The sequence below is a fragment of the Prionailurus viverrinus genome, chromosome C2 (assembly GCF_022837055.1).
Source record: "Prionailurus viverrinus isolate Anna chromosome C2, UM_Priviv_1.0, whole genome shotgun sequence".
NCBI classification, from domain to species: Eukaryota; Metazoa; Chordata; class Mammalia; order Carnivora; family Felidae; genus Prionailurus; species Prionailurus viverrinus.
The window spans coordinates 78,264,549-78,277,336 of record NC_062569.1 but is presented as its reverse complement, the minus strand read 5'-3'; the positions used below and the strand labels follow the sequence as shown (position 1 = coordinate 78,277,336).

Below are 12,788 nucleotides of genomic sequence, written 5' to 3'. Positions count from 1 at the left end.
GAGGGGGAAGTAGGGAGTGAGTGTGGCTATAAAAGGGCAACATGCAAGATCCTTGTGTTGATGGAAATGTTCTGTAACTTGGCTGCACCAACGTCCGTCCCCTGGTAGTGCTACTGTATTACAGCTTTGCAAGATGGGGAACTGAATACAGTGTACACGGGGTCTCTCTATCCTTACAACTGCATGTAATCTCAAATCTACAGTTATCTCAAAAAATTTGATTAAGAAAGTAAACGTTTAATGGGTAGATTCATGGGGTTCCATTGACAGTTGACTGAGTAGGTCTAGGTGATCCTGAGATTCTGTATTTTTAAGTTCTTAGGTAGAGTGATTTTCAGCTATACTATAGCTATAGTACTAGATGTGTTACTTTTGTGTGCCTCCTGTATGTGCGTGGGAATGGATATCTGAGGATAATCATGAACTTCAAGTCCTGAGCTTCAAACCAGACCCTTTTTCAAATACGAAATGATTTATAAACCTCTATCAGACCAGTGATATTTTTTTAAGTCACACACTCTTTGAAGAACTTGATGAAAACATGAGTCCTACCCCCCTATAAAATGTACATACACCAAAAAATTACATACAATTTCAAGTGTTGCATTGATACTCTAAATTTTGTTGATAAGTCTGTGAGTCTTAGGTTAGACCAACCTCCAAATTTTGGTGAAATTTCCTTCTTCTTTCTTCCATTAATTTATTCAAATGACTAAAGTGTTTCCTTTTTTTTAATTGTAATTTTAAACTTTTGAAATAATATACTTCTTAAAAGTATGTACTTCATCTTATCCACTTCATCAATTTTGGGAGAGAATGTCTACAGCCAAAGATGCTACATAGCTTTCCAAGAAGGTAGGTGACTTCAGTTTAATTGATTTTAGGAACTCCTGGGTATCAGAGACCTACATATCAAATGCTAGCAAGTTTCTACATTTTTGTTCTTTTATTTTACTATGAATTTATTTTACTATGTCTACTTAGTTGTAGAATAGGGACTGATGTGATTTTCTTTTTTTAAGTTTATTCATTTATTTTGAGGGGGGTTGTGAGGGGGGGGGAGAGAAAGGGGGGGTGGGGAGAGAGCGAATCTGTCAGTGCAGAGCCCCACGTGGAGCTCAATCTCACGAACCATGAGATCATGACCTGAGCCAAAATCAAGAGTCAGACACTTAGGGGCACCTGGGTGGCCCAGTCAGTTAAGTGTCCGACTTCGACTCAGGTCATGATCTCCTGGTTTATGGGTTCGAGTCCCACATTAGGCTCTGTGCTGACAGTTCAGAGCCTGAAGCCTGCTTCAGATTCTGTGTCTCCCTCTCTCTCTGCCCCTCCCTCTGCTCATGCGCACATGTGCGCTCTCTCTCTCTCAAAAATGAATAAACATTAAAAAAAGAGACACTTAACCAAATGAGCCATCCAGGTGTCCCTGGACTGGTGTGGTTTAAAGACATGTGTTCATCATCTCTTTTCTTCTTGGACAGCTTTCAGTGGACACCCTACAGTTTCTGCTCTTCTTATATATACAGCAGTTAAACAAGGTTTCCCTGAGGACATCTTTGATTGGAGAAGAGTGGCCTAGTCCCAGAAATAGATCTCAGTCTCCTGACTTGGCTGAAAAATCCAGTTGCCATAATAAGGTACTGTTTAAATTTTGGGTCTCCTCTGAAAGGGAATTTGTGAGGAAGATGATTTGTCTTCATTAAAAATTGTGTTAGGATTACTTATATAAGCCAGTCATTTGCTGGCATGCTTGTTTTGTTTTGCTTTTTTCATTTCTTTTCCTTATTATCAAACAAAATAAATATTTTCAGTCTTAGTCGAAATAGGTGATTTCTGCTCCTTTGGTGACCCAAAAATTGCATGATTTTTGGGCAAACTATTCACTGTACTCTCATTAGAATTCTCAGTTTTGCAAATGTCAATGAATTTGAATCTACTTATTTGACTAAGATAGGATAAATGAAAAGATGTAGAGTTTGCAAAGTCTGTTGAGATCTACTGACAAAACTTCTGTAAAAATATCTTCTCATATGTTTAAATGATGTGCTTCAGTATGCTTAAGCTTAGCATGCTTATGTAATATTATATGGTGTGATGACCTAGAAGTTAAATTTAACTGCCTCATGTTGTGAGTTTTAGAAATTGTGTTATTTCTTCTGTCTTTGTAAGGAAAACTGAAATGGTTTTACCCATTTATGTAAAAGTATTCTGAAGAACTTTAAGGAAAATGTAGACCTCAGTATTACTGCCATGCGCAGGTTCCTTAAAAATGTTCTGAGGCGCGCGCGTGCACGCGCGCGCACACACACACACACACACACACACACACACACACACACACACACACAAATTGTTCTGAGGCAAACAACAACAAAAACCTCTCTGATATTTGGTACTTTTATAATCTTTTTTGAGTAAATCTGGCTGCCCTTATATTCCATGATGCTATTCCCTCCTGGTTCATGCTTTTAATTCTTCCTTCTCACTCTTCTTCATGAGCTTCCCCCACTGGCCCCGACAGGCTGCTTTTCCCCCCGGATTCTGCCTGGGGCCATTTTGTCTTCTCACTAGACATATTCTTTTTTTTTTTTTTTTCCCCTCACACTGGACATATTCTTTAAACATAATTCTTCTCTTCCCATGACTTTATATATCTCAATGACTCCTGAGTTTGTCTGCATTTTAGATTCCCCTCTTCACGCAGATGCCCTATCTATACCTTAATTTCAGAATGCGCAAGTCCAGATGTATTAGAAAGGCCAATAATTGTCTGCTCTTTCCACATGTATTTCCTGTTGAGTGGGTACCGTATAGAGACGGTGTTTTGAACCATCTGTAGTCTGTATTCAAATTGGCTCTGCCACTTGGTATCACATGATTTTAGGCAAGTTAGTTAACTTTTCTAGGCCTTGGCTTCTGTTCGATAAGTGGGGATGATATTGCACATTTCTGGATGGCTGTGAGAATTCACTAATATAATAGCATGAGACTTGTTTCATAGTAAGCACCAGTAAATGGTGACTTAGTTTGTGCTATAGCATGACCTTTCCCAACAACTGATTAGACCAGAGATGGACCCTTGACTAGAGTAACCCATTCATAGGTATGTATGTGAAATTGGTCTGATTGGAAATGATGACCTGGCCCCATCAGTAGCCCCAGGAACTGAAGAAGTTACCAGTCTGTGAGGGGTGCTTGAGCTGGTGGCTCAGGTGATATTGGTACCAGAATAGCCACCATGTTCATGAGTGCCCTGGAGTTATGAGGGATTAGAAACTGAGGTAATCAGAGAAAAAGAGTAGAATGGAACAGACATGTAGAGACATCGGCCTCTGAGAAAGAACCAGGTTTAAGGTAGCCTTCCAGTTCCAGTTCTTATGAGGCCTACCTACACTTCAGTTTGGGAGATGACCACGTGTGCCTACAGTAAAATCTCCCTTTACTTAAATTAACGTATATTCTCTATGCCAGTTCAAGTTACCACCAGCTTCTGAGGCTCACTCTCTCAGCACCTGTACCTAGTTATTTGTCAAGTCTTCCCAATTCTGCCTCCAAAATAACCCTAAAAGTCTGTCCCTTTTCAGAAGACCTGGCTAGCTCAGTCAGTGGAGCATGCAACTCTTGATGTTAGGATTGTGAGTTTGAGCCCCATGTTGGGTATAGAGATTACTTAAGAAATAAAATCTTTAAATATATATATATATATATATATATATATATATATATATATATATATATATATAAAATAAAACTCTGTCTCTTCCTCTTACATAGACCATAATAACATTTTGGAGGTGGGGGGACCTTGACTTCCATAATTAGATCCTACCTGGTCACTCTGCTTTTAATCTGCACCCCACCCACTACACTGGACTTTCTAAATGCAGAAGGATTATATCTGTCTCCTGCCAAAGCTGCCATCAATGAATTATCATTGTCACTGCCGTTTTCATCTTGTGCTCCATGGGGCCACCTCAGGGCCTATGATGGGTGAGGAGGATGCAATAAGAGAGATGAAGAGTGACAGCTCTGCTTTGACTTTTTTTTTTTTTTTAAGTATTTATTTACTTATTTTGAGAGAAAGAGAGCACACGCATGGGCACGAGTGGGGAGGGGCAGAGAGAGAGGGAGAGAGAGAATCCCAAGCAGGCTCCGTGTTGTCAGCACAGAGCTTGATGCAGGGCCTGAACTCACAAACCATGAGGTCGTGACCTGAGCCAAAACCAAGAGTCAGATGCCTAACCAGTTGAGCCATCCAAGTGCCCCTAACATGTTCTTTGGTATCCAAATGAGAATTTATTAAAAATAAAAAAGGGTACAGCTATTTAGAAAATAGCCCTAAAGTCCCTGGCACACAAAATAAAGCCCAGATGTTTTATTAGGGTTTCCTACAGGCCTTTCCTGATTGGTCCCTGCCTACTGTTTTAACTTTACCTGACACTTCCCAGCATGCTTCCTAAATCCCACCCAGAACTTCCAGTTTTCTGAACACAGCAGGTAATTTTATTCCTATGGGTCTTTGCATATGCTGTTCCCTAGGCCTAAGGCTTATTTAAAAATATGTTTGCGTTAATTAAGAATCTGTTCGAACAGCACTCCACAATGATTGCTTTTCCCCAAGGGGAGTTCCTGGTTCCTCTCATGCTCCTAGCATGTCTTCACAGATCTCTGCCCTAGGTCTTATCTCACTGTGTAATAGTTGCTCGCTTATATTGTTTTTTCACTACATAGACTCTGAGTTCCTTGAGGACAAGACTATGTCGTAGCCAATTTGCATAATTCATCAGTTAACACTGCTCATACCACGTAAGAGATATTCACAAAATATCTGTCAAATGAATGAGCCAAGTCACTGAGACATCTGCCAACTCCAAGCTTATTCCAAAAGTTATAACTTGTCTTAAATCTAGCTACTGTAAGATCAGTTGCATTGTTTCATCCAGTGGTATTTGAAGTTCCTCCTGTAGTATGAGAAGGTAAGTAGAGAAACCCAACATGGGACCCCTGGGTGGCTCGGTTGGTTTAGCATCCAACTTTTGGTTTCAGCTCAGGTCATTATCTCAGGTCCTGGGATTGAGCCCTGAGTCAGATTAAGATTCTTAAGGTTAAGATTCTGCCTAAGATTTTCCCTCTTTCCCTCTGCCGCTTCCCCTGCTGTCTCTCTCAAATAGACAAAATGACAAATAAAAGTAAATTAAAAAAAGGAAACCCAGTGCTTCATCGAATGTTAGATCTGAAACCTAGAGTATTTACCAGCTCTGTGACCCTGGGTAAGATTCTTAACCTTTCTCTATCTCCATTTCCTTATTTGTAAAGTGAGCATGGTAATGGCATCTTTTGCAAGATTGTTGCTAGGATTAAATATGTTAAGGTTTGTATAACACTTACTGGTTGGCACACACTAAGGATTAGCTGTTAGTATTACTTTTGAATTAGCCAAAGAAGGCAGAGAATCTGTTTATACCTATCACATATATTTAAAAAATCTTTATGAGGTGTACATTGCTACCTTAAATGCTTTTTAGGAGATGAGGCAAAATATAAATAAAAAACAATTAAAATACAACACTTTCAGGTCTTGTAGAATCTCTTTGTTAAGTGTGCTTTATTTTGATATTTTTTAGAACTGGAATGATTACAGTCACCAAGCATTTGTCTATGATCATCTGTCAGACCTCCTTGAGCTGCTTTTAGATCCAGAACAACTCACTGCATCATTTCATTCGACCCATAGTAGTCTCGTCTCTCGACAAGCTGTTGTGGCCCTCAGCTTTCTGATTGAAGGTACAGTGAGTGGAGCCAGGAAGATATATCCACTTCATGAACTTGCACTGTGGCAACCACTACATGCAGAAAGTGGCTTCTCAAGGCTCTCTAAGACCTTTTCTTTCTACAAGCTGGAAGCCTGGCTGAGAACCTGTTTGACTGGGAATCCATTTGGTACATCTGCCTGCCTCAAGTCTGGAAAGAAATTGGCTTGGGCTCACCAAGGTATTTTTCAGTATTTTCATCTATATTAAAAATTGGATGACAAGTGAAGGAAGTGTGTGTTTTCTGGTGTATTAATAGTCCTACATCTTTTGTAGAAGACCTGAAAAATATTGCTACTCTAAGAGAGAAGAAAAGGGAACATTTCTCTTTTGTCTATGACTTTTTCCTGTCAAGGCAGCAAGAGTCAGAGAGTTGATTTGTGATTCTGGATCGTTGTGGTTACAGTTAACAGCAATTCCAACTTGGGTCAGTCCTCTCTTTCTCTGCTCTTCTTTATTCAGACTCTTTCTCCCTTGCCCTCTCACATGCTCCTTTGCTTAAGGCTTTCCTGTTTTCCATGCACCACAGCAGCATTTGGCCTTTCCACGGTTACAGGGTCAGACAGTTGGTGTAGAGATGAGGTCCTATCTAGGCACACAGACACAAACAGATTAGATTTTTCTAAATTGGAAAACTCAAGTTACAGTAAAGAAAATCCTGGCCTTGGTCACATCAAATACCTATTCCTGACAGTCCAGGATAGGTTCGGGTGCCGTATGACTTCGGGCCCAGGTAGAAGTTTTAAGAGAAGGGGGCTCGGGTGGAAGTTTAAAAAGAAGTAGGTGCCTATACTGAGGCAAATTGCAGGCAAAATTAATGAAAAAAAACCCCAAAACTAGAATATACTCCCACAATCTCTGAATTTCAGAGATAAAGGAAAAAATAGGCTCCATGTAATTAAAAAAGAGTTTTGTATCAAATTTTTATAATGCCAAAAAACAAAACGATTGAGCAACATATACAGAATCTTGAGTGAAAAGATTGTGACCCAAGAATTCCGTGTCTAACCAAGCTATTGCTCTAGAGGAGGTCAAAGACTTTCAGATGTCTGAGGGTGCCATAAATATATAGGACATACTACATAAATTTTTGGTGTTGATAAAAGAATATAGGCTCAAGCAGTTGTTTAGATGTTAACAGTAGTCACTAGTAGGAAAAAGAGGATATCTAATCTCTTAGGATTATACCGAAATGTTAATGGTGGTGGATAACAGGATCACAAATAATTTTTATCTTCTTTTGCCACTATTTAAATTTTTTCTACAATAACCATGTGTTACTTATTTAATAAAAGGAAGCAGTAAGTTGTTTTTTTGTTTTGTTTTTAAATTTTTTTTTTCAACGTTTATTTATTTTTGGGACAGAGAGAGAGACAGAGCATGAACGGGGGAGGGGCAGAGAGAGAGGGAGACACAGAATTGGAAACAGGCTCCAGGCTCCGAGCCATCAGCCCAGAGCCTGACGCGGGGCTCGAACCCACGGACCGCGAGATCGTGACCTGGCCGAAGTCGGACGCTTAACCGACTCCGCCACCCAGGCGCCCCTGTTTTGTTTTTAAAAAAGAAGAATCACATACTTCTGTGACCTCTTCCTATTTGGCCAGTGTTCATTTATCTACAAGGGTATCCTGATGGCTTGCAGGGAAGCACAGTCTGAGAAGCCAGTCACACGATGGCGAGACTGTGTTAGGAGGGTAACCCCTGCACAGATGTTTTAAGTGTCCGTGTGTGTGAGGCACTGTGTGTGAAAGGAAAATATGCTCTCAGTCACTAATGATCTAGGGATTAAAGACCTGAATCCAAATAGAATTCATGGAATACTGTGGTAAGTAGCTGAGGAGGGGATTGAAATTAGTATTATGGCAATTTAAAGAGATTATTTCAGGACTGGGATGATAAATTGAGTCAACTTGGAGAAGATATTTGAGTTATTTGAGTCAGGCCAGTTCTGTCACTTTCTGGCCATATGAACTTAGGTGTATTACTTGAATGGTTACACATGAAACAAACCTTAGATCTGTAGGCAATCTTGAATGGATTATAGGTTTCAAAAAATTTTATGACAAAAAATTATGAAATATCGCAAACGTACTGAGAAACACAGAGAACAGTATAGCAAACACCTCCCTACCCAAAGCCCAGATCTAACATTTTCCCAAACCTTGTATGTATCTAATTTTAGACCCGTATACACACGTAGACATATGTAACCTCATATGGTTGTTTTCTTTGACTTGAAACTATCTCATTTGTTTATATTTTTCTTACATAGTTGAAGGGACGACCAAAAGAGCTAAGATTGCTTGTAATACTCATGTGGCCCCTAGGATGCACCGCATGGTGGTGATGAGCCAGGTTTACAAGCAGACCTTGGCCAAGAGCTCAGATACTCTGGTGGGGGCACACGTAAAGATTCATCGTTGCAACGAATCTTTTATATATCTGCTGTCTCCCTTACGGTAAGCACAGCCTCCACAGTGTTCTGATATTCTGACATTTTCTTTTTTTTTTTTTTTAAATTTTTTTTTTTTCAACGTTTATTTATTTTTGGGACAGAGAGAGACAGAGCATGAACGGGGCAGGGGCAGAGAGAGAGGGAGACACAGAATCGGAAACAGGCTCCAGGCTCTGAGCCATCAGCCCAGAGCCTGACGCGGGGCTCGAACTCACGAACCGCGAGATCGTGACCTGGCTGAAGTCGGACGCTTAACCGACTGCGCCACCCAGGCGCCCCATATTCTGACATTTTCTTTGGACTAGGACTGATCGTCCTAGTCCTCTGATTTTGCTATCAGAGAATAGTTTTGTAGCACAATATTCACTTATTCTCACTGGGGAGTTCACCTGATTTTTTTCACATTACAGATCTGTGACCATTGAGAAGTGCAGGAATAGCACATTTGTCTTGGGCCCCGTACAGACTGCTCTTCACCTCCACAGCTGTGACAACATTAAAGTCATTGCTGCCTGCCACCGTTTGTCCATCTCTTCCACAGCAGGTTGCGTCTTTCACATTCTGACGCCTACACGCCCACTTATTCTCTCTGGAAACCAGACAGTAACTTTGGCCCCTTTTCACACCCATTATCCAATGCTGGAGGATCACATGGCCAGGACCGGCCTTGCTACAGTGCCTAACTATTGGGATAATCCAATGATTGTGTGCAGAGAGAGCAGTGACACAAGTGTCTTCCGACTCTTACCACCTTGTGAATTCTATGTATTTATTATCCCCTTTGAAATGGAAGGGGATACGACAGAGATACCTGGGGGGCTTCCGTATGCATATCAGAAAGCACTGCGTCAAAGAGAGCAGAAGATACAAATCTGGCAGAAAACTGTGAAGGAGGCTCGTTTGACAAAGTAAGTGTTTTCTAGAGGAAGAATTTGCCTTATATAAAGTTCCACGGGAAAATTAATCTGTACATGTTTACAGCCATGGTAAAGTAATCAGAAAGACAGAGTGTGTCTTTTAAGGTCCCTATTCCAGGCTGTTTGGTTGGGAGATGGGAGCACTTAAAGGCCCAAGAATTAGACTCGCTTCTTTTCAGAAGCTTAAGTTTGTTGACAGATAAAGGACTCTATAAATGAAAGGTCATGTATAGACTATGCCACATAATCCAATACTTGAATGAATCGGCTTAGTCTTTAATTTACTTCTCTACACTCTATCGGTGGTTCTCAACCTTGGCTGTGTGTTAAGGTCATCCAAGGGGCTTGCTAGAAATCAGATTTCCTGGCATCCACCACAGACCGACTCTCTAGGGGTGGATTCCTAATGCTGCTCCAAGGACTGATGCTAGTTTTGGTCAAAGTTTTCCCTAATCTGCCGTAAAATGTGAAAGATAAGTATAGTGTTTTAAAACAAAGCTAAATTTCGTCCATTTAAAATGTTGTCTTTTATTCTGGAATTATAACCATCCTAAACCTGGGGCGCTAAAATATCTTATTTTTAAATTACATGCTGTGATAGTAGATGATTATGGTTTATTATGTTCACCACAAAATTTTATTTCAAGGTACTAGTCTTTGAACTCTGGAAGCCAGGGACACACTGTATGGTTAACAGAGTTTCAAAAAACATGGCATGGGTAGTCAGGGAAGATTTATGGAAGAAGTAAGAATTTGTGTTGGATCTGGAAGAATGAGCACCATTTGGATAGAAGCTGAGGAGTGTGCAGAATGCTTTTATATATACTGTATTGTATCTGACCAATATATATATATATATATATTTTTTTTTTTTTTTTTTTTTTTTTTTGGTGGTGGTAGTGCTCCAATGTACAGAACTCAATAGAGCAGTTATTTGGATAACTAGACACAATTTAATGTCTATCCCATTAAAGCGTTTTACAATCACCTGGAGGAAAATGAACGTGAACCAGCGTTCTTACATTATTTTTGCTCTTGACGGCACTTTTAGGGATCAGAGGAAGCAGTTCCAGGTACTCGTGGAGAACAAGTTTTATGAGTGGCTGATTAATACAGGACATCGCCAACAGCTGGACAGTCTGGTGCCCCCTGCCGCAGGCTCCAAACAAGCAGCAGGATAAGACTCCTACGTGGAAACACTGGTGGGCATTAGAACAAATTATCTTGGGAAAATCTTAGAAGCATGCCAAAAAAACTGTACAGAATATTAGGTTACTGGCCACTGCCACTTTTCCCCCATCACTCCCACCAGCATATACAGACTTGACATACCCATATTTACTGCATTTTACAGTGAGAAGACCAACCAAAAAATTCCAAGTGGAGCCTATGGAATCCTGGGCAAATATAATGGGCAAGTTTTACTCTTTTTGCTTCTTGCCCAATACAGGTTGTACTTCCAAAGATACTACTTTCCCCACTCATAGCTTTTGTTTTCTTTCACCTTTCTAACACATCTTTCATCTTTCCCATCACCCTACACACAAATCAATTAAGTCAGCGAATTTTTGTTAGTGGCACCTATGAACATTAATAAATTACCAGAATTAATCCAAATGAAGATTTGAATACTGAAGGAGCGTGGATACAGACAAACTTACCAGAACTGAATTTAATCCAAATATAAAATACTCTTTTTAAAATAGAGATTAGTTTGCTTTTCTCTATTTTGAAGTATTTTTAAAGACTAATAACAGAAAAACAGACGGAAGATGTCAATAAATAGTGCACAGAAAAATACAAACACAAAGATACTCACTTTCACTTATAAGTAATTTAAGAGACGTTTTTTCCTCTATTGGATTGACAAGGATCCAAAGGTGGTATACAACACTAGAAAGACATTTCATTTACCACTGGAAAACGTGGACATTTGTGCAAACTTTTGGGGGGATAGTTTGACAAAATAAAAATTCTAAATGTGCACAATCTCTGACTTGGCAAGTTCACTTCTTAGAATTTGCCAATTTAACAATTTCACTGATTAGAATTTATCTTACAGATACATTCATTTATGTAAAGATCTTTTTTAAAAATAAGTTCATTACAGCATTGTTTGAAATAGCTGCAGACTAGAAAACAACCCAGATGCTTTCCAGTAGAGGGCCGGTGCCTAATGAATTGGTTCATCCATGCTCTAGAATGCATCTTTAAAAAGAATGAGGTATAGGGCACCTGGGTGGCTCAGTCAGTTAAGTGTCCGACTCTTGATCTCAGCTCAGGTCTTGATCTCAGGGTCGTGAGTTCAAGACCCACATTGAGCCCCAAGCTGGGCATGGCACTTACTTAAGGAAAAAAAGAAAAAGAATAAGGTATATCTGTGGGTGCTGATACTGAATCATCTCTAAACTGGGGGGTTGGAGCGGTGAAGGCAGAAGAGGAGGAGTAAAATATTGCCTTGTGTGTTTTCAAAAAAGAAAGGGATTATCACACATGGTTATGTGCTAATTACGTGCCTTAAAAACTTCTGAAAGGGTTTAAAGAAATTACTGAAAGTGTTGTCTTTGAGGAACAAGGCTAGACGTCTAGGGTGAGAGAAAACATTCTTAATTTTTTTTCATATAGAATTCACATACCGTGAAATTCACCTTTTTAAAGTAAAGGATTCAGTGGCTTTTATTAATACAGTCACAAGTTTGTGCAACTTTCATCCAGAACATTTTCATCACCGTGAATATAGACCCCGTACACGTTAACAGGCACTCCTTATTCCTCCACCTCCAGTATCTTCTCTCTTCTCCAGTCCCTGGCAACTAGTAAGCTACTTTTTGTCTCTTGATTTGTCAACTCTGGACATATCCTGTAAATGGAATCCTACAACGTGTGACCTCTGTGCCTGGCATCTCTCACTTAACATCGTGATCTTAGGGTCATCTGTGTTGTAGGATGTGTCAGTAGGTCATTCCTTTTTGTGGCTGGATAATATTCCAGTGTCTAGATAAACACAGTGAGGTCTATGTTCATCATTCGATCTGAGATTTGAGGCATTTCCCTTCTCAATTGTTTTCAAGTTTATTGTGAATAGTGCTATGTTCCTTTTGTGCACAAGTGTTTTTGTGCATGTGTGTTTTCGGTTCTCTGGTACATACCTAGGAGTAGAATTGCAAGGTCATAGGTTAACCTTTTTAGGAACTGCTGAACTGTTTTCCAAAACTGCAAAAACTTACTCTTTATTGTCTATATGTTGTTTGCATTTTGAAGTATTACTTTTTATAAAAAAAGAATTTTATAGTATTTAATAAATGCTGAGATTAAGAATTGGAAATCTGATAAAATTCCCATTTCCTTTGGAAAGAAGAAGGTAAATCTTAGTTTAGACTAATCCCTATAGACAGCCACTTTTTCATGTTTGTATATGATTGTCTTTTCTATTAGGAACTAATATGACCCTCAGAAGAATATAATTAACCTTAAACCTTATGTATCTTATCACTCTAAACTGTCATCTGACCTTGATTTATATGATTTTATAAATGCAAGTTTTTTCTTATGTGCACAAAGGCAACAGAAAATTAAGTTATTAATATTTTTCTTTTGTTATCTTCA

The 12,788-nt window shown here is 39.4% G+C and overlaps 1 protein-coding gene across 8 annotated transcripts in view; it reads left to right on the top strand.

Annotated features, from left to right (window-relative positions):
- TBCCD1 (TBCC domain containing 1) overlaps positions 1-12,788 on the top strand; it is a 47,373-nt gene that overhangs the window by 15,270 nt on the left and 19,315 nt on the right. For 7 of the 8 annotated variants that reach the window (XR_007155597.1, XR_007155596.1, XM_047874955.1 and 4 more), the window contains 5 exons: positions 1,482-1,637; positions 5,625-5,991; positions 8,083-8,269; positions 8,676-9,173; positions 10,234-10,384. Coding sequence is in view for 6 of the 8 variants with exons in the window: in XM_047874955.1 (XP_047730911.1) it covers positions 1,482-1,637; positions 5,625-5,991; positions 8,083-8,269; positions 8,676-9,173; positions 10,234-10,363 (1,338 nt within the window). In the remaining 2 variants the exon portion in view is untranslated. Of the gene's footprint in view, positions 1-1,481; positions 1,638-5,624; positions 5,992-8,082; positions 8,270-8,675; positions 9,174-10,233; positions 10,385-10,536; positions 12,784-12,788 lie in introns of those variants that run through there. The other variant, XM_047874953.1, reaches the window with a different exon arrangement.